Here is a 23470-nt window from a genome sequence, read left to right on the forward strand (position 1 = left end):
AACTGCCCACACAATTAAATTTTAAATCCTAAGGCTGACATTTATAGCAGATAAGTAAATAAAGGGAAAAGATACAGAATTTACAACAGTGCCATTTTTTTTTCAGTGACATTGACATTACTTCTGAAAAAAAAGCTGTTTGACTGGCATGCCAATGAGTATAAATTAAATGAGAGACAAAACAGAGTCCTGAGGACCTGGCTGCTACATGATCAAAACTGTATTCTGTTTCCAGGTACATTTACATTTGGCAGTGTATTAAACTCTGTAGAAGTATTAAAATACTCTGTATCTATTATATCAATACAAAACAAAATAAAAAACAAACAAAAAACAACTTCCAAACATCTGCCTGAATAGAGCATTTTAGAAGTTAGTATGTTTGTCTGCATTTAGCTCAAATGTTGTTTAACACGTGAAAGTTAAATGGCTGTATCTTAAAGCTAAGTACAGAGAGAGACCAGACATTCTACTTGACAGCTACCTGGAAAATCATACACTTTATTAGAATAATACAGATTAGAAACAGTATGGAGAAAAAAAGCAAGACTGGCTTTATCCACTCAGCTTAACTCTGAAATTCTTGCTTACTGATTGACAATCATTCTTTATTCACTGATTTCTATGCTATCCTTATGCACGAGTAAGTTACAGAAAGGAGATCCTGTCATTGGCATTTCTTAATAAGTTAACTTCTACTGGCCAGAAAAACCTTCTGCCAGGATGCTCTGTACTCATGGAAGGCATCTCAGTTTACCGGCAAGAAGGAAAACTTGCTTCCTAACTAAGTTAACATTTCTTTTAAGTAAGACAGTTTAACGAGTTAAGAAAAATGCATACATAACTAAAACATGACTGAATTAATTCAATCCACAACTAGAACCCTTTGCCTCTATCAGGTTATAAAAAGGCAGCTATTTGCAAGCACCTGGACCTTGACGTTACTTCTAAATTTACAGTCAGCTATTAAAATACATACCACTGCAAGTTCTTTACAATCAAACGCTAATTTTCTTTATGTTATTATATATTTTTTAAGGTTTTGCTACAAATTACTCAAAGAGTTGTGTTATGACTTAAGTGCAACAGGTTACGGTTTGAGCAGCAGGTATTTCCAGCATGCTTCCATTCATCCAAATGGCCAAATTAGCCAAATGAGAAATGGTTCTAGACCCAGAATGGTGGAGATGGGAAGGGACCTCTGGGTTCATCTGGTGCAACCTCCCTGTTTAAGCAGGGACACCCTGAGCAGTTTGCCCAGGACCATGCCCAGATATATCCGACTTTTTCCAAGGTTAGAGATCCCAGTCTCTCTGGGTAACCTCAAAGAAGCAATGCTCAGTCATCCCTCACAGTAAAAAAGTGTTTCCTGATGTTCAGACCAAGCTTCCTGTGTGCCAAGTGGATCACCTCCCTCAGACTGCTGCCAACACTTCTCCTAATGCAGCTCAGGACACCACCGGCCCACCAAAGCAAAGACAAATTACTGGCTCATGTTCAACTTGGCCCCCAGCACATTCACAGATCACCTGTAAAGTTCCTGTCACCCTATTTCTCCAGTCTGTTAAACAAAAAATTCCTTCTGAATGGTAGTGCAACCCCCTGGTGTTTCAGTCGCCTCCCCCAATTTGTGTCACCAGCAGATTTGCTGAGGGCACTCTGTGCCCCATCACCTGGCTGTTGGCCAGTCATCAGTGACATTCCCCTGGACTCAAGTGTAGAGCTGGTTCTGTTCAAGATTTTTATCAATGAGCTTAAAGCAGTTGAACACATCCTTAGTGCATTTGCTGATGACGCTAAACAAGGAGGTGTTGCTGAGTCCCTGGAGGGATCAGAGACCTCACAGAGGAATTTAGATAGCCTGGAACATTGGGCAATTATCAAAATGAAATTCAACACAGGTGCTGGGTTCTGCACCTGGAACAGAGTAATGGTGAACACATGTGAAAAGAGAGCTCAGGAAGAGAGGGACCTGGGGGTGCTGGTTACAGCAGTCTCAGCATGAGATAGCAGCACACCCTGGCAGCAAAGGATGAAAGCTGCATTTTAGAATTCATTAAATGCAGCACAACCAGCTGCTCAAAAAGAGGTAATTCCCTACATATTTACTGCTGGTACAGCCTCACTTTGAATATTGTGTGCAGTCCCACAAAATAAAAAGGATGTTTAAGATACTCAAATGCATGCAGAGGAGGGCAACAAAGCTGATAAAAGGGCCATGTCCAAGAAGGAGAGACTGACAACAAACTTTGTTTTGGGTTGAAGAAGGAGGCTGAGATGCTCACTGTTCCTTTTCCTCATAAGGGGAAGCAGAGAAGGAGATTGCAGACTCACCTCCCTAGTCACTGATGACAAGACGTGGTAACAGCACAAATCTGCATCAGGGGAGGTTCAGACTGGATATTAGGGAAAATGTAACTGTGAGCATGGTCAAACACTGAAATAGTGTCCCCCTAAAGAGGTTGTTGATGCTCCATGACTGTGCTCAAGAGGCATGTAGATAACACTCTTAATAACATGCTTTAACTTCTGGTTAGTCCCAAAGCAGTGAGGCAGTTAGACATGATGATCTTTGTAGGCCCCTTCCAACTGAACTGTTTTTTTTCCTGTCATTTATTAATGATGTTGCACAGCACTGAAACAGTACTGACCCCTGGGGTACACTGGCCTTCAAGTGGACTTTGTTGGACTCATTACAACCATACAGGGGGCTCAGCCAGTTCTCACTCCACCACCCAGTCTTCCCATCCAGCCCATACTCCAACATGTTCTTTTTCCATGAAGGTCTAGTAGGAGACAGCATCAAAACCCTTAATGAACTCCATACAGACAATATCCACTACCCACCCATTGTTTAGCAAGCCAGCCATTTCAGTATGGAAGGTTATTGGGTTAGTCAAGTCTTATTTTCCATTTATGAATTTATGCTATTTGCCTCAAAATTATTTCCAGGATTAGGTCTTCCACTATGGTTTGTATTTCCTCCTTCCTGCCCCTTCTGGAATATAGAAATGGTACTTCCCTTTCATCAATGACTTGGATACAAGACTTGAAGATGCATTAAGTAAGTTTGCAGCCAACACTAAACTGGGAGGAGCTGGTAATTCCTTTGAGGCTTTGTAGAGAAACCTTGCCAAATTAGAGGGCTGGGCAATCACTAACCATGTGGAGTTCAACAGGAACAACATTTGCAGTGTCCAAAATGATTAAATAGTACTGCGGTACTTCCATCTGCTCTAGGAGCACTCCATGTCTCGTTCTGATTCACAAAAGTTTCTCTTTAGTAGACTACAGTCATCCAGGTGCAGCTGTGAGAAAAAGTAAAACGGGAAAACCACTGCATACTATTTTTTTTTAAAGGCTCAAAGCATTTATTTTCTTAACAAATATAATCTTTCTGTGGATGTCAGTAAACTATATGGCTCCCTCTTGTGCTTATTATATCACATTTCAACCTACAATATATGTATTTTTAAAATATGAAGCCATAAATATTTGGACTCTATTCACCCTTCACTATGCATGCAGTGCCCATAAATGTTAATGAAAGTCACACACGTACCTTCCCAGGGAAAAGAGAACCCTGCAGTTTACTAAACTCCACTTTGGAATAAGCTACAAAAACTTAAAACTATGAATCTGCATGATGAAAGTACTCCTTTGACCATTTGCTGTATTCTGATAGCAACGCAGAGGCTAAATACACCTTTAAGGCACATCTGCAAAAACTTTCAACTATTTTTTAGTTATCAAATTACATACATTTAGAAAGGTGTCAGTGTGGTTTATAGACCCTGGCTAACATGCTCAAAGGTTTATTTTTGTCTACTCAACATCACACCTGTTTCTGCTTATCAAACCAGACCACAGTTTGGCTTGCAACAGCTGTGAAATGCATAAATCTGCCCATTCTTCATGTGTATCTGGACTAATCACTTTGAGAAAGAGTTAGAAGTACAGTGCTCTGAGAAATCCAGCACTGCTGACAAGGTAGTGAAATAAAACAGACCAGTACTTGTCAAGTTGTTTAAACCTGCACATGTATCAGACACAGAATTATTTTAATAACAGTCTAGCAATCCTATATGGAAAGACAATGAAGCACTTAAATGGTTTAACCCTTTTCTTCCCCTAGTCATTAGAGACATTTTGCAGACTAAAGATTCTGCAGAGCACTTTAAATATTCTGAGTTCACAAATTAATCCCTTTTTCAGTATTTCCAGATATTAAAAAAAAACCCTCTTATTTCAATATTCTACTTGCTTCATTTCCTTTGGTAAAACAAATCATCAAGAAAGCAAATATAAGATTTCTGTAATGCAAAATGGATATTTAAAATGTTTTAAAAAACACTAAGACTGCACGCCTGAAGGAGAATCAAAATCCTGGTCACAAGCACCAGCTTTCCTTAAAATGCTTATTCGAATGTAGCAATACTGAATGAAATGGTATACAAAAGTCTCACGTTCACTTTCATAAAGCTTGTGGAGTGCCCTGCCCTTCATAAGAAAACAGTTCTGCTTTGCCTTCTTTTCATTATCATGATGAATCTTTTACACCACTTTTTCCCTTTTTCCATATGTTCTTGAATTTCCAAACAGCACGTTACCCTTCATGCTAATATTTTTTAGTCACAATTGTTTATGAAATAAGAGTGCATGCAAGATGATACAAAAATTCATTCTGTTTTTCATGAATAATGAAAGTGATGCATTGTTTTAGGGGGAAAAAAAGGAGGCCTCTTGTGCACTGTTTTCTTCACTATTTCAAACATTGTAAGCTTTTATTTTTGAGAGCAGAAACAGTGATCAAGTAGTATTAAAACTTTCCCATGACTTTTCATCAAAATCACTGATCAGTACTTAGTACATTCACTTGGCAGTTCTGGATAGACCTATCCATCTTTCCAATGTGACTGAATTTTTACTGAATACTAGTAAGGTATTCATTGTAAGTAAAGTATTCATTGAAAATGTGGTTTCCTAGCACGGCACCAAATAATCAGAACGTACCTAATGTTTACCCAGTAAATATTACTACTCAGTTTCTAAAGAACAAGTAAATAAAGCACATGATTCCTTTTTGATCCATGTTCATGCTCATGTTAAGTTTAAAATAGTAGGTATATTATGCAAAAAGTATTTGTCAGGAGGCTAAGAAATATTTGGTATAGATTTTTTTTTTTTAATCACAAATGACCAGAACCTGTATGTTTAATATTTCATGTGAAAGACAATGGTACCATACTATTTTTTTTCTTTGGTATATGAATAGGAAGTCTAAAGAGAAGAACATAATGTATTTAAAAACTATTTCCACAAAGGTATCCATTACAGCAGACAAAGCTAAACTATATTGGTTTCAAAAGTATCAGAATGGAACAGTTTCAGTTGGAAGAGACCCTATGAGGATTAAGATCAACTGTCAAACTATCTTGGGGCTGACCCAAATTTAAAACATATCATTAAGAACACATTATCCAAATGCCTCAAACATAGACAGGCAGAGAGCATTAATCATCTCTCTAGAAAGCATGTTCCAGTGTCTGTCTAACCTCCTGGTAAGTTTCCCCTGATGCTGAGTCTGAACCTTACTGCTTTCAGCCATTCCATTGTGTCCTGTCAACCAATACAAAGGAGAAGAGATCACTTCCCTCTGCCCTTCTTCTCCTCAGGAAGTTAGAGAAAGCAATGAGGTCCCTTTTTCTCTATTTAACCGACCCAGCATCTTCAGTTGCTCCTCACAGGACGTCTTCCAGCTCCTTAATCAGGTTTGTTGCCATCAGTATCAGCTTTGATGTGTTCAAGTATCCTAACACCCTTTTTGAGTTGTGGAGCACAGAACTGCATGCAATATTCCAGAAGAAGCTGCATCAATGCTAAATACAGTAGGAGAACCACTTTTGACCAGCTCGTTATGCCATGTTTAATGCAATACAATTTTCACTCTTGACTGTCAAGCCACGAGGGCACACTGCTGAGTAACTGTGAGGTACCATACCAGTTTCGATGTAATTGATAATACAGAAAGTGCAAGAGTACAGAGTATTAAAAGCTTGTTACCACAGAAAATCATCATTAGGTTTCCAAAGACAGACTGCCACTGAAGTCATCCTACTTACGTTATTTTCTTTGCTTAAACTGTAGCTCCTCTTACCGTAACAATCAACAGTATGGCTCTTGATACCAAATATGAATTATTTAGTGAGATACTGCTTTGATGACATTAGCTTAAATGTTATACAAATTACCTTTGATTAGCTTTAAGAAATAATAAGAGAAATAGAATAAATTTGCCATCCTTAAACAGATGGGCAAAAAACATTTTGTCAAACATTCAAGCTCTTTTCCCACATATGTGGCATGCAATTACGTCACTGTGTTCTATAAACATTCTTCAGTTGTTTCTATCACCTTAGTATCAGATTGATGAACTCATCAATCACTTCAATCACTGAGAAGATGTTCAGAAGGACTGGACACATGGCAGACCCAATCCGGAGTGTAACTCTAGATCTCATTTCTCTGCAGAAGTGCATATTTTTTCCTTACTGTTGTGATCATATAACTTCTCACACTGACTAATGCTGCTGTAATAGTGTTAGGAAGTTGGTAGAACTAACCACAGATTAGCTATCTGATTAAGTATTGCAAGACCATGAAGAGCAGTTAGAAGAATTCAGTAATGTTACTCTGATAATGCTACAGAAGAACATAATTGTTCTGTGTTTTCTGACCTCTCCTATTGTCAAAAAAACCATCTCTCTAGATTGCACATCTGTGGAAATTCAGTTCATCAGTATTTATGCTTTTTACACAGACACAAGAAGCGTTGGATGGTTGGACACCGAATCTGACCCTGACAACAACATATCACTATTCACCTACAACATTACATCAAGACAGTCAGAGTAACAGATCTATCTTAAAAGCTCAATTTAAATCATTACTTAAATAGTTCAACAATCTCACAGGCTCTCCATACTCAAATTGTTACCAGATGTGTTTATGTATTTAAAACCAATCAAAATTATTATGTTAAATAGAAGGGAAAACTACAGGTAAACCACAGCCATTGGAAAGGCTACGTATGCAATATTCTCTTCTATCAATTAAAAATTGTTTCTGCTTTGATTACTGTAAACTACATTTTTCAATGAATCAAATGAACAAGTCGTATGAGAATTCTGAAGGTCCAGCTACTCACAGGGAAACTTCTGGAATCTGGCTACCAGAAGGAAAGATTGAAAGCAATAATTGGACCACCCTTATCTTCTCAAATTGAACAAATTTAGTTCCCTGTGTCTCTCCTTGCACAGAAAAAGGGCTAAAACAAGTGAGGTCTTAGCCCTGTTCTGCACTCACTTCAGTTTGTCAGTGCTCTTGTGCTGATGGGCCCAAGAATGTACAGTATTCCAGGAGAAATCTCAACAATGTCAAACAAAGGGTAGTAATCACTTCTCTCAATCAGCTAAATACATTCTTATATATTCATAAACCTACCGAACTGTGAATTTTTAAACAGCAGTTCAAAAAAAACAGCATGAATTTGCTTCAATAATTCAAACCTTCTAAGAACAATACACTTTATTATTAAGCATCACTGTTTTCACGCCTTTTTCAATCATGAGATGAACTATACTGTTTACTATATTTAAGATGCTTACCTGAATAACTTTGTAGAAATAAGCATATTGTCGGGCTGTGTTTTTATATTGGCTAAAAACATCATGTATGGCCTGAGTTGACCGAAGATACTGCACTTCATCTTCTTCAAAGTAGAGAGGAGTATCGTATTCATTGGGGAGAGTCTGGATGTAGGGCAGCCAGAAAGAGTTGGGGTTGGCTCGCTCACAAAGAAGATGGAATGCCAATGTTATATTGCCCATGGCTTGAAGAATTCGATCTTGAGAATACAAGGAACCTGAATTAATCAGAAAGTGAAGCACTAAATTAACAAGCCATGGAAAATATCATCTTACACTCACTTTAAGTTAAGATTCTGAAATAACATGTAAGAATTCTCAACCAAGAAGAGTTTTTCAGCTTTCTAAAATATGTGGCCACCTGCATTGTATTTTGCAACAAGTTATTTGAGTAAACACCTCATACAATCACATGGTGGAAGACATGAAGCTAGAAAAATATTTAGTGTCTGAGAACATTTCAACTGGCAGTACTGTAGAAATTGCATGATACACTATACACAGAACACTGTGCTAGCTACATAATGTGTTCAAAGTAATACACATGCTTCTGGAATATATCAAACATGCCCAGTGCTCTCAGCCAGAAACAGAAGTTTTTTCCACTATGTTCAAGCTTCTGGATATGCCAACCCTGAAGGTGAAGGTAATCAAGTCCTGTGGTATAGTAGATCAGCTAAATAAGAGACTTAAATTTAATGATCTCATACTTCTTACTTAAGAACTTCCTTAACATCTTACCTAATACTGAGTTTTTAGCTGACTCAACTGTCATCAACAGTTTTCTAGGTACCCACAGAAATAACTCTTCAGCCTACGGAAAGAAAAAACAAGTAGAGGGTCACACAGCATTTATATGACATGTCAAGTGTTAGGTATGCATCATTAAATTCCAGTTTTTTCTTTTTTAATAAAAATTATTTTGCAAAATCCTTCCTTCTCTTCCACTGAAAATTAAACATTGCAATAACTGAAGTGTCCAGATCTGCACTACACAAAACACAGATATGTATATTACAAAATAAAGTGCTTTGCTTTCTAGATGCCAACCTGTAGACTGTCCACAACAACCTCAAAATGTACAATATCCGTTATATTGCTATTAACTGTGTGATCAAATATTTTTTCTCAGTAATCTTTTCCATTGCCTCTGACTTTAGGAGAAATCTTTTGAGATTTTAATCCTTATCAATCAGTGGTACTAGTCTTGAGTACGTGCCACTAAAGCCCTAGAGTGAACATAATATACTTCTTTTTCAACATTCTTTCTACAGCAGCTGATTGTCTCTTCCCATCCTCCATTTTACAGATGGGAAACAGCTGTAAAAAAAGCAGCTTAAGCATTTACCTTTCACAGTTAGCTAACTGTGTGCATCTATTTTCCTTACCTGACGATTGAAAGATTCAACATAAGGGTTTTGTTTTGTATTTTTTTCCCTTCCAAAGTCACTAGAAAGTAAGTATCACAGTACCTCTGTGAGGCAAAAAGACCAGTGCTTGAAAGTAATGTGGAAGAAGGTACTAGAGCAGTTAGAATGTGAGCAAGCTACATTAATAAGGTAAGAGCACTCTTGCAATCAGGCAAACATTATGGGCAAACAAGGATAAAGACCAATAAGTTCACAGTACTACTCAACAGTCAAAGTAATATTCAATTTTATTAACTATTTTACTTCTCAAGTACACACAGTTTAGCTTTTCAGAACAGCAGTTTCACCAACAGTCAAAATACGGAAGAAAAGAAGATGAATGTTTCAGAGCTCAGCAGCTATGTTTCAAATATCATTTGCTGATCAAGTGAAGTGTTCACATGCTCACCTTTATCTCTCTTGTTGCTTTCAAACCAAACCCCTCCTCTTCAAAGTTAGCTATTTCAAAACCCTCTGTGGATGCTCCATTTTCAGTTGCCCATTTTATCAATTCAGGGAAATAGTCATCTCGTTTTCCATCAAAGACAACAGACAAACCTACATACAAAATTTATTTAAAAAGCAGAAATAAGAGGACATAGAAAGATAAAGAAGTACAATGTAAGGGTTCTCAGCTATTCCACAGCAGTTCTACTTGGAAGAAGCTGAGTCCAAACTGTTCTCTGCTAAGCATTACTTGATAGTAGACAAAAGGCTGCAAAATTGGCTTACTCAACACTTTAAAAATACAGCCATTTGAACAAAGCTGAGCTAAAATATGAAACTTCCCTCCTCTTCTCCTTTTAAATAAGGGAGAAAATATTTCCCAGCTTAATATTGATGATAAATATAATCACCACAACATATTAATACAGTCTTGAGGAGGAGCATGTTGAAATTTCATTATTTGAGCACCGGAAATGAAGATAAGCAGATATCAAGCTCCTTCTCTCACATCCAAAGCGCTTGGCTTTTTCATATAGCACATGGATATGCTAAAATAACTAAGAACTGATCAACACCTGATATACCACAGTCCTTCCAAACTGCAGACACTGATCCCTGATCCACAGATCCACTGATCCAAAAGGCACTTGGTCCACCAGTGAAATCTCAAGTCTCATTCAATTCCTCAGCTTTCCCTCCAACCTTCATCTGATTCAAACCTATGCATTTCCGTTCCCCGTTGGATCCTTCCACACCTCTTTGTCTAAGTTCTTTTCAATCCCAATTCTAGAATCAGATCAAATTAAAATTGCTCAAAACCCCCTGAAATGCTCAGGCCATTTTATGAGTGACAATATGCAATCAGCAAATCGCTCACGTTCAAAGATATTTTGGTTAAGCACAGTAGTTAAATAAATCTTAATGAGAGAAGAGTTTTAGGAAAGTAGAAATCACGTATTTGAGTTTTATCCTTGAAATCATGCATTTAAAATTCCAGAAACAATCAAATCTGTGGTTATCATTGACAATATGGTATAAAAGAGGTATACTGATAAGTATTTGCTTTGAAAGCAATGAGAATGTGGCGCACAATTATTTTGCTTGTTTTTAACCAAGCTAGCATCTTTCCTTTATTTCATACTCATTTCATTAAGTTATTTTCTGTGGAATATATTTAGGGATAAGGCTAGCCAAGGCATACCTAGTATGGCTAGCTGCATAACTTCTGCAGATCTTCAGTATTTAAAATTCAGTCACTGTTACAGAACTATGTAATTCTAAACAAAATACAGCTGTACTGATAAAAGAACTGACAAATCAGCTCTAAAATTCCCTTTTTGGCTCATGAAGCAAAAAAAGTTAGAAAACAAAAATACTCAGTTTTCATGTGAAGAGTTTTAGTTTTGCGTTCTGCAACCCACTGCCCTATTTGAGAAAAGCACAAAGTACTGTACATCTTAAAATTCCCAGCCTCAATTCACAATCCCATTGCTAATCATTTAAAGCTCATATTAATCTTAAAAACTATGTCGTATAAGTTATGTTCAATTCAAAAAATAGTTTTGAAAGACACCATACTATTCATACTCACTGTGTATGTGAAAATGTACATTAGAAGGCATTTGTATGGCAATCGTGTTGTGGCTGTGCATCTTTCAAGGAAAAAAAAAATGTATCCTATTAACAAATTCTACTGCTGCCAGCAGATTTTTGCCATAAATAGTTCTGTCTTTTTGGTGCAGGAGATATAGCAGAAAGCTCCACGCCAACACTAACTGCTCTTGTTAACCTGAACTATGTTCTACCACTACACGTGGATTACATTGCAGAAACCAGGACACATACCTCAACTTTATAGAAGTTACTGGATAGTAAAAGAATGAATCGAGTTCAATGCACAGTTACAGGAGGCAGTAATTCAAACAGTATCATTTATTCTTTGATATGTCCTCTGCTAATAACTACAGTTCAGAGGTTTAAAAGATCTTTTATGAACCGAGAGTTTTATACATTAGTCAACATATATTTCAAAAGGAGCTAAAAGAACACTTAAAGCTCCTGAACAGTCTGCTACTTGACAGATACAATGAAACACTCAAGCTTCATGCAGTCTGGCTCTTTCCCCACCCCTCCTCTTCGCTACATAAATATGAGGGAAGAAAACCATAAAGACATTTTCTGGTATTTCCAGTCTGAACCTCAAGTAAAAAAAGATAATTCTTAGACATTAAAACAACTCTCTGAAGAGGTTGCTTTTATTAAAGACTAAGTGGAAAATAGTTTTTAGAACTTACTTACAAGTAAAAAGAAAGCTTATTCAACAGCTATTGCAGAACATAGTGAAAGCAAACTGATCTAATCTGAACAATAAACATACATTAAACTTAGGAAAATCATCAATAATAGTTCAGATAAACCGTAATATCATAAGTATATACTTAATTTTATGGTTGGTATATAGCAGATAGATGTTTATTTTGTATATTTATATGCTTCCATTTTGTCCAAATTTGATGTCATTATTTTAAATGCAGAAATCATTTTCATGACCAGTAAAGTGTTCAGATTAAAATATTCATAAAGTTTAATTTCAAATGTTTCAATTCATAGAGGCAAAGAAGGCAGACTAGGCAATCGGAAATCAAAAAGGCCTATTATTCTCCAATGGCATTTTACTTTAGTCCTTCAGATTGTCATCTCACCACAATCTCAAGCTGTCTCTTCTAATTATGGGAAAAAATCATTTGTCTGTGGTACTCATTCATAAACACAAATATTAAAACTGCTCATGCCAGTGATTATGCTCATCAGAGCATTTAAGACACTTAAACGTACAAAGAAGCTGCATATCAAGAGGACTAGTATTTTTGTCCCAACACAGTAGAATGGCACAATATTTACATAACCACAACAAAATCTCTCTTTTAGCTGTCAACAGAAACAAGTCTTAGGGCAAATTAGTACTGTATGAGCCAACCAGCTCTCACAGTCTTCCACACTCACCTTTTTGTTTTTTGCGAATTTTCTCAACAAGTGAACGAATCTGTACATATTCTTCCCATTCCTTACCAGGACCTGGGGTAGGACTGCTGCATTCTGGAAAAAAAAATGCCAAACAAAAATATTTAATATATACATTTTAACATCAACAGATAGAAGGTCACAGTTTCACAGTATCTTTACCTGAAGTCTAGTATTTCAGTCCCATGAATGTGTTTGCATGGTAAACACCATCTCTGCTGTTAAAAACATCCTGGTTTTTTGACATGTAATGGCTAGAGACTTTTGAAATTTTCATAGTATAACTCACCCAAGTTATCTTACTTCCATCTGTTTGTCAGATAGAAGAAACACTAGATGTTTAAAAAAAGCTTAGAGGAAGAAAGACATTTAGAACCATAACTTTTGTTTTCAATAAGCATCACAATTTACATTAGCCTACTTGCCATTATTCTTACTGTAACGAAAGCAGATAACAATATCACAGAGTTTAACTTCAATAAATGAAGAATTTGCTAGTCCATCTGTTTCATCTACCTAGTTAATGTAATGCTCAAAGATGCATACATACTGGAAGGATAAGCAAAGAAAGACTTAGCCAAGCTTCAGTGTTAGATTAAATCCAATGTTTCTGACAGTGTTCTAAATGCCAGCATGTGGATCTGAGCTACACAAATCCAAGTGGGCAGCTGAAGATTACTTTGTTCAACTGATTTGCAAATCTCTCTGTTGAACAAAATATGGAAGCTTGACAAAAAGAACAGCTGATACTTGGCTTTGCTTAGAAAATTAGATCTATATTTTATTTTTGGTAGCAAAGCACAGGCCAACTGTAGCATAAGCACAAAACTGCTCTGCCAACTCCTTGTCTCCTCTTTATGAGCAATGCTAAGAGAAAATTGATTTTTCAAAGGCAACATTTAGATGTGTCCAGGGTATAAAAATGCAGATCTGTTTTCAACCACGGTGTAGCTTCACTACAGCTGCCAATGACAGTAACAAGTGTGAACAGTATTTTAGCATCATCATATGAATTTGTGTTCCATTTTTCACGTTTTGTAGAAATAATGGATAAACTCCAATTTCCTCAACAAGTGAAACCACCTTTAGTCTACACACCAGACCTGAGCTCTGCAGAAAATTTCTAAGCAGTGATAAAAATAAGCGTTTTTGCTTTAGGCAACAGTAGCAGTGCAGTTGAGTTGTAGTTCTGCTTTCCATTGTTAATTTTTCCACTCTGGTATCAGTTCAAAGTGTTGTTCAGAAGCTTAACAGAAATGGTATAATTCTTGAGGTTTACAAGAAAAATGCTTTTGACAAAGCTGCAATGTTAAGTAATTTACAGCAGTTTTTTGTTTAACTGATCTCACCAAGTGTTTAGAGTTTAGTCAAAGTGTTTAGTCAAGTGTTTAGACAAGACAGTCAAAAGCTACCCAAATACGTTGTGTTGCACAAACACACATAATAAACCCACAACAGTAAAATATATATATGTACTGTAATGTACAGCAATGATAAGTACATATCTCTTACCATTATATGTAGTGCTATGAAATACACATTCCCGTATTTGAAATTGGTTGCAAGGTTGGCTGCTTAGAGAAAATGAAGTAACTGTTTTGAACAAGAGAATGACTGAACATTTTTGATCATTTTGCACATCACCCCTTTTCCTTGAGGGGCAATAAATGAAACTTACTTTGCAACAACTCACTAGTCAGATTCAACAGTTCCTTCGGAGACACTGTCGCTGCAGCTCCTGTACCTGACTTCTGTGTTTTCACTCTGCTTTTCTTCCCCATCTTCCAACTACAACAGATTAATGAGCACACCATCACCAACTGCTAAGAAATCAAACACAGTATTGACGAACAGACAGGAAGACAAACAAAATTCTTTCCTCTGCTGATACTAAACACAAGAGTGAGACAGACTGTCCCCGAGGACATGCAGACTATGAAGTCTGGGGGCACAACAAGGCTTCTTTTATCTCCCTAGCAGATAGAGATTAGAGGCTCAAACAACCCAAGTTCACTGTTTCATTTTATCAGCTCTCCCTTGAGTTGCATAATTTAATTTCCCAGCATCTCTTCTACCATGACAAGCCCTCATGTGCAGACTGGTAAGGAAAGACCCCACAGATTCACATCCTTTATAGTTTTTGAAGGAACAACCACAAGCAGTTTATTACGCACAATACAAAATCGGGTTACTTCCTCAGGTCATAGAAAGGCAGAAGATAATGATCCTAATGATATCCATGTGAATTTATACAGAGTATGTAAGCTACAGCTTCTCAAATATGATATAAAGAAAAATATTAAATGATGGTAGGTATTTACGTTACTATTATAAGTGAATGTTGTTTTAAAGACTAAAAAATGATCTTTAGCTGAAGATGCTCTTGTACAGTATAAGAAAATCAATGCTGAAAAATTTACAACACATAACCAATTACATATGAAAAAAACAGCTTAGCTAAGCAATGATACCTGCCATTTTTAAGCAGTAGATGAGTACCCTGATAACACAAGAACTAAATGATAAGTGTGTAGTTTCTCTGTGAAGCTACTTTTTACATTTAAATTCACATCTACAGGTTGTGAAACAGATTTTAAAGTTTAATTCCAATTCTGTAGAAGATTCTGGAATTTCGTATAATCATAGAATGACCTGGGTTGAAAAGGACCACAACGATCATCTGGTTTCAACCCCCCTGCTATGTGCAGGGTCGCCAACACCAGACCAGGCTGCCCAGAGGCAGTTTTAAAAGTATTTTTTAATTTGAAATACAATTTCAGAAATTAAGATTTTTTTTTTCTTATATTAAAACCACGTCTCAGAAAAAAAAAAAGGAAGTATAAACTGGTTTCTCGTAACAGCAATGAAAAGACATGCTGTTTGCCAATACATGTATGACTGCAGGGAAAGCACTAAAAAACATAGCTGCATAACTTGCAGAGAAAAAAGCCTTCAGGACTGAGATGCACTGCAAACTTCATAAATATCAGAGGCAGTAGCACAACATTTCAATTAAGGGGTTTTTGTTTGTTTTTTTTCCCCCAAGTTCACTTTTCTTGTTGTCTTCTGGTTAATACTTTTTAAGTGCAATGCCATGTTCCCTTTCAAATGCACACTGCTTAAAATTCCTGAAATCATTCTGCAAGGAGAGTAAGCTGACAGCAATGATGAATAAGCTTGGTAATACACAACACAGCCACATTTCCAAATATAGTGTATCAGCTGGCTTGGAAAGAAGGATCATGCCAAAACACTGGCAGTGATGGGTGTAAATGATCTTTTTCCCCCTTTAATACTGCTGTCAAAAATGATCCATCTCCCTCCCCTAATACTGCTGTCAAAGAGCAGTCGTGTTGTGTAGGACTTTGAACTTTTTTCCATATCTCACACAAACAGTATTTTGATGAGCTGTAAAATATTCTCCCTTTGACTTACAGCTTTAGAGTGTGCTCACCTAACAGCTTTAGTGGGTAACCATGAGAAGTCTGTATGAAAATCCCAAAATAAGTTTGTCTTTTTTTTTTTTTTTTTTTCAAATACAGAGATAAGAATACTACTTAGCTTTCTGAAAGGAAATGTTAATACTTATGATATGTGAGAACTTGACCACTTCACAGGGCCACGTTTCCATATGGAAGCAATGCAAAGCATGGATGACAGGAATACGGATCCTAGCAAACAGTACTTCAAGGGGGAAAAATAGGCAGAAAAAAACCACTAGAATTATTCCATTCTAACTATTAACAAAAAAAATCTTAACTTTTCCCATTCACAAGACCACCAAAAAGTTCATTGCGGCATTTACAAAAACACAGCTGCAGGTAAGTTTAATAGAAAAAAAGTCTAAGACGAGAAATTAAGAAACTATAAAGATATCTTCCTCTCATTCAGTGTGTAAAACTAGAAGCTTCTAGCTTGTAATTGTGTTCAGCAGTGAACATAACTGTTCTAAGGAAATACTGTATTAGCTTTAAGTATGTTACTATTAGTTTTTAAAAACTCTGAAACTGCCTCTTTCTGTCTTATACACACCTTTCCAGAGATCCCAGAACTCTTGCAATGCTCTCTGTTCCCCTCCACAGCTCTTTATCAGCTCCACACTGCCTTCAGAAGCCCCCCCTTCTAGCTGGGCAACATCATCTTTTGTTAAGTTTGGCTACATCTAAATACACTGAGCAAAACTACCACCATTCATGTCGATTGCTGGGCAAACAAGCCAAACATATCCTATTCTCAAGGCAGCTTTCCCTTGAGCAAACTGGCCACGTCATGCTTGAACTCTTCCACTCTGAAATTGGATTGAAAATGTCCAACATGCTGACGGATTAAGAGGGAAGAATGACCAGCAGACAGAACTGACGTGACTGCAGAAGCTTCATTTGCTTCAACCATTACTTTTGAGTTTACAAAGCAGTAAACCAGTTACTCAAAACTTCACTGAGCTTTTATAACAACTACCGAGTCTGGAATTCCCACAGCAAGAGTCACCTGATTAAGTCAAAGGGATCACCAGCATATTCCTAATGCAGTGGAATGCCATAATATTGCATCACCTTTGGTTCAGATCATTGTAGATGCCAATTACATTATGTCCTCCTTCCATAAGTTCCCACCCCACCCATCTTCTTGCCATACACCAGCACAGAAGGTGAGGGGTGCAAATCCAGAATGGGTGTTAGAAGGACAGAAATGAGTTGATGAGGGCAGACAAGGAGAAGACAAAGAAATTCTCAAGATATGCAAAGAGCAATGGGAGGTGAGCACAGTAGGTGGTTGTGGGACACGTTCCTTGGCTGCTCTGACATGAGTAGGATGTACACAAACCAGGCTTGCAATTTTTTTTCTTTCCAAAATTGACTGCCTAGACTAAGTCATTTTCCCCTCTACTTCTGTTAAGGAAGTGTATAAACATCTTGTATCAACATACACTGAACATCCAGGGGCTTAAGGGACGTGCCTATAGGCAACCGATATCAGTTCTCCCATCTGTAAGCAGGAGAATGCACTTTATATTCTGTATGACCAGGCTGAATGGGACTTTGGCCTTTTGCTTCCAATACTAGAGTTAAGGGTTGGGTTTTTGTTTTGTTTTTAACTTGAATCTTATGACTGCTGGTAAAGATAAACACATTTCAGTGAATAGAAAGCATGGAATCAAGAAGTGTAAGAACAGCGTAGGTGGAGGAAGATATCTGTGATCTTTAAGAAAATTCAGTTTATACACTTACAATGAACACTATATTTGCTTGTAAAAACCACCTACATCATGTCACTTGGAAACCACATTAACACTCTCATCTCTCCTGAAGTATTAATCTAGATGTTCCCAGTAAATAAATGGCTGTTACAGTTTCAATGCCTTTCCTTCCAGCTCTCACTCTCATCCTCATTGTGCTTTATCCCTTCTTGCTATTACCTCTCCCAGCACTACCCTTCCCTTTTTTTCTTCCATTTCCCCCATAAACTTGCCTCAAAAGCACTATGAAAGACAGTATCATTGCAGTTCACTATGTACCCTTTCTCCAACATGTTTCTGTAGTTGTATTTAAATTGTAAGATTGTAACAAGGCAGTCTTTTCCCCCAACTTTTCAAGGGCATCTGAAATATTACAATATTTCAGTGGTAACAAAAACTAACAGGAAAAAACACTAAGAAGATTGATGGTAGAAAGCCTACACCATTTCCACTTAAGAATGCATTCTACTTTGAATGCAATGTAAACACAGGACTTCTACCTCAATCTTTTCTTTCTGCAAGCTATCTACCCTACAGAGGCAACAGCCTGAGCAAACAGCTGCCACTTTCCCCAGTATCTCCCTGCTTCTATGAAGAAAAGTTGGGCATTATCCATCTTCTCCCAGTGAGATAGCGAGAAGTTTCTCTGCCTCTTTTTACAGTCTATTATTTTCATCCTTTGCCATCCACTTCTTTTCTCCTGTCAGATTTTTACCATAGAAAGAATCATGACAGCAACTAAGAGCAGATCCTTCTGGAGCTACAAGAAAAGCACCACAAAGAGGGATTTTTCTTCAGTGTGTTCATCCAACTTCTTGTGGTCCAGGCTGCATCTGAGTAAGCTTTCTTTCTTTACAAGGCTGTAAAAATCCCCAAGCCAGCTTCTCCTATTTCATATGAGTTTCACTTTTATCTCCCCTTGAAAGACCTTATTTAGACACATGACCCATTTGCAATGGGACTGCACATTTCCTCTCCCAAGAGAAGTGAATGAAATAATTTGTCCCCACTTCTTCTCAACAAGAACAGTCTTCCCAAGATAAACTCTGCAAACCTCATGATTTTTCATTCAGGTATTTCCTCTCAAAGCACTTCCTCCATTATCAGCAAGCAGCTGGATTTTACTCCCTTTCAGGAACCTTTTACCTCTGCCTCTTCTCCCTGTTGATTTTCTTTAAGAGATCTGTCAAGCCAGTAGGTCTGAGCCTTGGTGTTCCTTAAAGAAAGTACAGAATTGTATCCAAAGTATAGGCATCTACAATTAACTGAATAACGTTTGAAAACAAAAGAAACACTGAACACGAGCAAAATCAGAGAAAATAAATATCAGACCAACGCTAAAAATTTATCTCAAGTTTTCACTAATTAAAAGAACTTGGCAACAAAAGGTTTGAAATCTACGCCTCTCCTCTTAATGCCTCCAAAGGAATGTTTTTCCTCTTACTAGAGGATGAGTTTGAATACAGATACTGCAAATGAATTCGTTCCTATTTCAAAAGCAGTTAACATCAACTAAGTATTTAAAAAATACTAAGAGAACATTGTTGGTTTTGTACTTACTCAGAAAAATCCAGTTCGTGCAAAGCAACTATTTTCCAACAAGATGCTGTTTTTACTTAATTTTACAGCTGGGCTCTTTAGGAAGGCATAAGGCAGTCACGTGGCTGACACGTGCTTCAATAAACCCTGATGTAAAATACATTTTGATTGTTTGTGAAAATACTGCTTACGTGCTTTAAGCTCCACGAGCTGTTTGCTATGGTTACACAATCCCAAAAGCAACCCCTTCCAAAGATAAAAGAGATTTTATAAGGGTTTGGTCCACAAGCAATTGAGAGCAGTTGCTGCCAACAACAACCCTCCTGATGCTCACCTAACAGAATTCTCCAAAATACGCAGTAAAACCATTAATTAAAAAATGCAAACATCGTTCCCAATTTCTACTGCCACAGCTATACATAACACTTGTAGGGGTATACTGCTTTTCTCAGATACAAGCATTTCAGCTGTACAGGTATATCAGAAAGTAACATACTATCACAAGTCAAATTCCGAATGGTGGTATGCTAAAACAGCAACTAGCAACTGTGTGCTACCTCCTGTAGCTAAACAGATTTCCAGGAGTTCCATACAGCCACAAAAATCCCATCAATTTTCAAAACAGCTCCTGTGATGGTTTAACATGACGTGTCCTGCTTCCCAATGCTGCATGCCAACAACAACCAGATTTCTCTGCAGAGTAAGTTCAGACAGAGGCTTCCTGAAAGTTTGAGAGAGCCTTGGATGCAATTGAAGATTATGACAATGGTATCTAAGCATTATCATGCAATATATCATATATATCATGCAATTTGCTTTTTGAGTCCCCAAATACAGATTTCATGTGGGTCAGCCCTCACAGCAACTGCTTCTTAGTCAACAATCTGAATAATTTTAATGATCAAAAGAGAGGACGCCTCTTTAAAACAGAACTCCACCTAACTTGGCTCTTTCCACCACTCCTTCCTTTGAAAAAAAAAAAAAAATATATGTTTTCTGGTATTGAATGCAAATTCTTTAGGATGTACAAAAAAAAAATAAAAAAATTAGATGTTGATTGATATATCTATCATTATATTACACTGTCTGCTTCACACAGCACACAGAGTGGAATAAAGTCTGCTTGAACAGTAAGAAGTTTTGGTGTATCACTGCATAGATTGTTATTATTATTTTTTAAAGTCCTCTAATTGTATTATAGTCAATGACATAACTAGCACAAAACTAGGGAACAACATATATTCCAATTAAGTGGACTGTCTCCAAGGAAGAGATTTAAAGCCAAAGATGCTTAATGTCAAGGACTACCATTTAATTGCAACAATAATTCCACCTAAGTAGAATGCCCTCAAGCAACTTAGCAGAAATAGGGCCCTTGATTATTTCTATGCAGTGAAAAAAAAATTAAGTCTATCAGTTCTGTTTATTTTTTGTTTTAACACCTTTGTCTACCCTCTGCTTTCTGCACATATTGCAACTCCAACACCATTTACCATTGCCGGCTGACTGCTCCTTCCAGATAATTACAATCATTACAGGACAGCCCACATCTCTAATCACAGCACAGGCAGCAGATGCCATAGATGCTCCTCCCAGCATCTGGGATTTTCTAATGTGACTAATCCAAGCATTAAGAACCTCATCCAAGCAGCGAGGTGACACAGAATGTAACCATACAAAGACACCACTGGCCCTTCATTCTGAAGGGCTTCCTACTCACACACATTCCTTACAACACTTACATGCTGATAAAAACCCTTGCAAATATCCCTACCAGACAGTACAGAGGAAGGAAGATATCCACAGCACCAAACAAGTTTGCACAGACCTTAGGATCTGCTCCATGTTACACGGCAGCACACACAACTCCTGCCCTCAAAATGACTATAATTACACCTTCATCTCTTCCAACAGCATACACAGGCTGACCGTTCCGGCACCATGGCTTGAACCACAAATCCCTTCACGACCTTTATTTGAGCACTCAGTTGACATTACCCAGTGTACGTGAATCTGTTAATATGTGAATTAAGAGGAGAATTTGGGCAGCTTTAAAGTAACTGCTGTTTTTCTCTGGATAACATCACAGTTTCTTCTAACTTTTCTCCACACTAATGTATGTTGGCACCACACCCCCACTAGCAGTGCTTGGGATTGCTATCAGACCACCAAGAAGACCTCCCCCCACCCCCTCAAATGGATACAGAAATGTATATTCAAAGCATAGCAATGCAGAGGACACCAGGCTTTGGCCATGAACCACAGCACATACTTGTCTGAACGCACATTCACACAAATATGTTTTGAAAAGCTTTTACTATGAAAGCCTAAACTATGTGATGCAGTCTAGGATTTAATACAGTTGGAAGGCCTTCCCAACACGCTCACCTTAAGTCTACTCCCCATTTAGTAGGGAAATCGTGACCAACTTGGAAGAAGAGAATAGACATTTTAGATGAAATCCTGGCAGTAATTCTAGACCTTGGAAGTGAAGGAGCAGGTTCCTCTTAGACTCCTTTCATCTCTTGGCATTCATAGTTGGCAACCTGAACCCTCAGAGGTTCCAAGTTAACTCAAAGTGACAGTGTAGGGGGTTTGAAATGAAAGCTTCTAACACAAGCATTTATTGGATTATTGGAGGTATAAGAAAGGTGCAGAAATATTAAATGTATTTGGCCTCAGCCCTGAGTTTTCAGATGTTTAATAAATTATACATAGTTTGATAACGATGTATACAGATCACAAGGCACTGTAAACTGCTATGAAATGTTAATCTTCACACTTCAGAACAAGTAGAGTGGGCACAGTAGTAGTTCTGCTAGTTTTGGTGTTTATTTGCATGTTTGCATGTGACAAAACAAACCAAAGCAAAGATTTTAAACATTTATTTTAGCACAGAAGTGCCAATTGTAAATGCATTGCTCCCTGCACTCCCAGAATGCAATCAGGAAGAATATTGCTGCTCCTGCACTGCCTCAGACCACAAAAGCGCCATGCCATGTCACTGACCTATCCTGCCCACCAGAGGAAGCATGTGACCAGACCCTACAAGTGTTCAGATAAGGAGCTGCAAACAACTACAGGACCCCACAAATCCCTATGAAGCCTGAGTATCTCTTATCTCCAGCTCTTCCAAACTGATAGCTAAAAACATTGGAATATCTGCGCTCCTATTTTACTGGGACTGCCTCTGCACAGTCAGGGTATAAGAAGAGGAAAAAAGCATCAGCATGACTCCTGACAAGAGTGCTATCAATATTAGTATTAATATCCTGCTTCCCAGCTCTTGTACTAAAGAGTTTGCTACTTCCACAAACAGAACTGTTACCCTTTAATCTGACAAGTCACCAGATACAGACATGACATCCACAGTGGAAGCAACCAAGGAATTCTTCCTTAAAGAGCACAAGTGACAGTGCTGATACGAGCACTGACTATGGCCATGCAGGGGCTGCCCCTGACACCTCACTGCTCTGTCTCTGTACACCACAGAAAATGCATTCTGGAAGCAGTAATGTGCGAAAACATGTTCAAGCCAGGTCTCGGTCATTCATCTGATCTGACATTTCTGAACTTGTTGGAAAATAAAGTTGTATCCTTAGAGAAGATGAAATGTTTCTCAAAGTTGCAAAGACTTTTGCTTTCCTCAAGCACAGGAATAAGGCCCTGGTGGAACACATTCAAGCTGCATCACTACATTAACTTCCCATCTTCAAAGCAGGTATACACTAAAACTATGGCTGCAGTTTCAAAGAGTTTACAGCACAAGTCTTTAGTTGCTTGTATCATCAGAAAAAAAAATAAAACTTACTATTTCTACCTCTGCTCCACTTCCAGAGAACAACTACAAAGACACTGCAAAGAAAAGTAAGCATTTATCACATTAAGCTGTTGCTTCACCTTAGTCTTCCAAATGCCCATACTTCAACTACACTGCAGCAGTTTCTTCTATTCAGACATTGATCTAAAGGTTTAATAAGCCAGAGAAACAGGTTGTGTGAGTCAGGCATCCTACAATGATAAGAGAACTGCAACATTATCTGCCGTTGTTTTAAAAGCAGGACTTGCATTTTTTTTTTATTTTTACATAAAGCTGTGAGACAGAGAAAAAA

General features: G+C 37.6%; 1 protein-coding gene across 1 annotated transcript in view; it reads right to left on the bottom strand.

Annotated features, from left to right (window-relative positions):
• The window catches only part of SETD3 (SET domain containing 3, actin histidine methyltransferase), a 52199-nt gene that overhangs the window by 22049 nt on the left and 6680 nt on the right, over window positions 1-23470 (bottom strand). Inside the window, exons 2-6 of the mRNA XM_042863518.1 lie at window positions 14262-14371; window positions 12566-12658; window positions 9525-9673; window positions 8448-8520; window positions 7668-7924 (exon numbers count right to left, since the gene is read on the bottom strand). Of these exons, the coding sequence (XP_042719452.1) occupies window positions 7668-7924; window positions 8448-8520; window positions 9525-9673; window positions 12566-12658; window positions 14262-14364 (675 nt within the window). The 5' untranslated portion in view covers window positions 14365-14371. The remainder of the gene's footprint in view (window positions 1-7667; window positions 7925-8447; window positions 8521-9524; window positions 9674-12565; window positions 12659-14261; window positions 14372-23470) is intronic.

The sequence above is a fragment of the Lagopus leucura genome, unplaced genomic scaffold (genome assembly GCF_019238085.1).
Source record: "Lagopus leucura isolate 7727_CA_CO unplaced genomic scaffold, USGS_WTPT01 Super-Scaffold_1, whole genome shotgun sequence".
Lineage (NCBI taxonomy): Eukaryota > Metazoa > Chordata > Aves > Galliformes > Phasianidae > Lagopus > Lagopus leucura.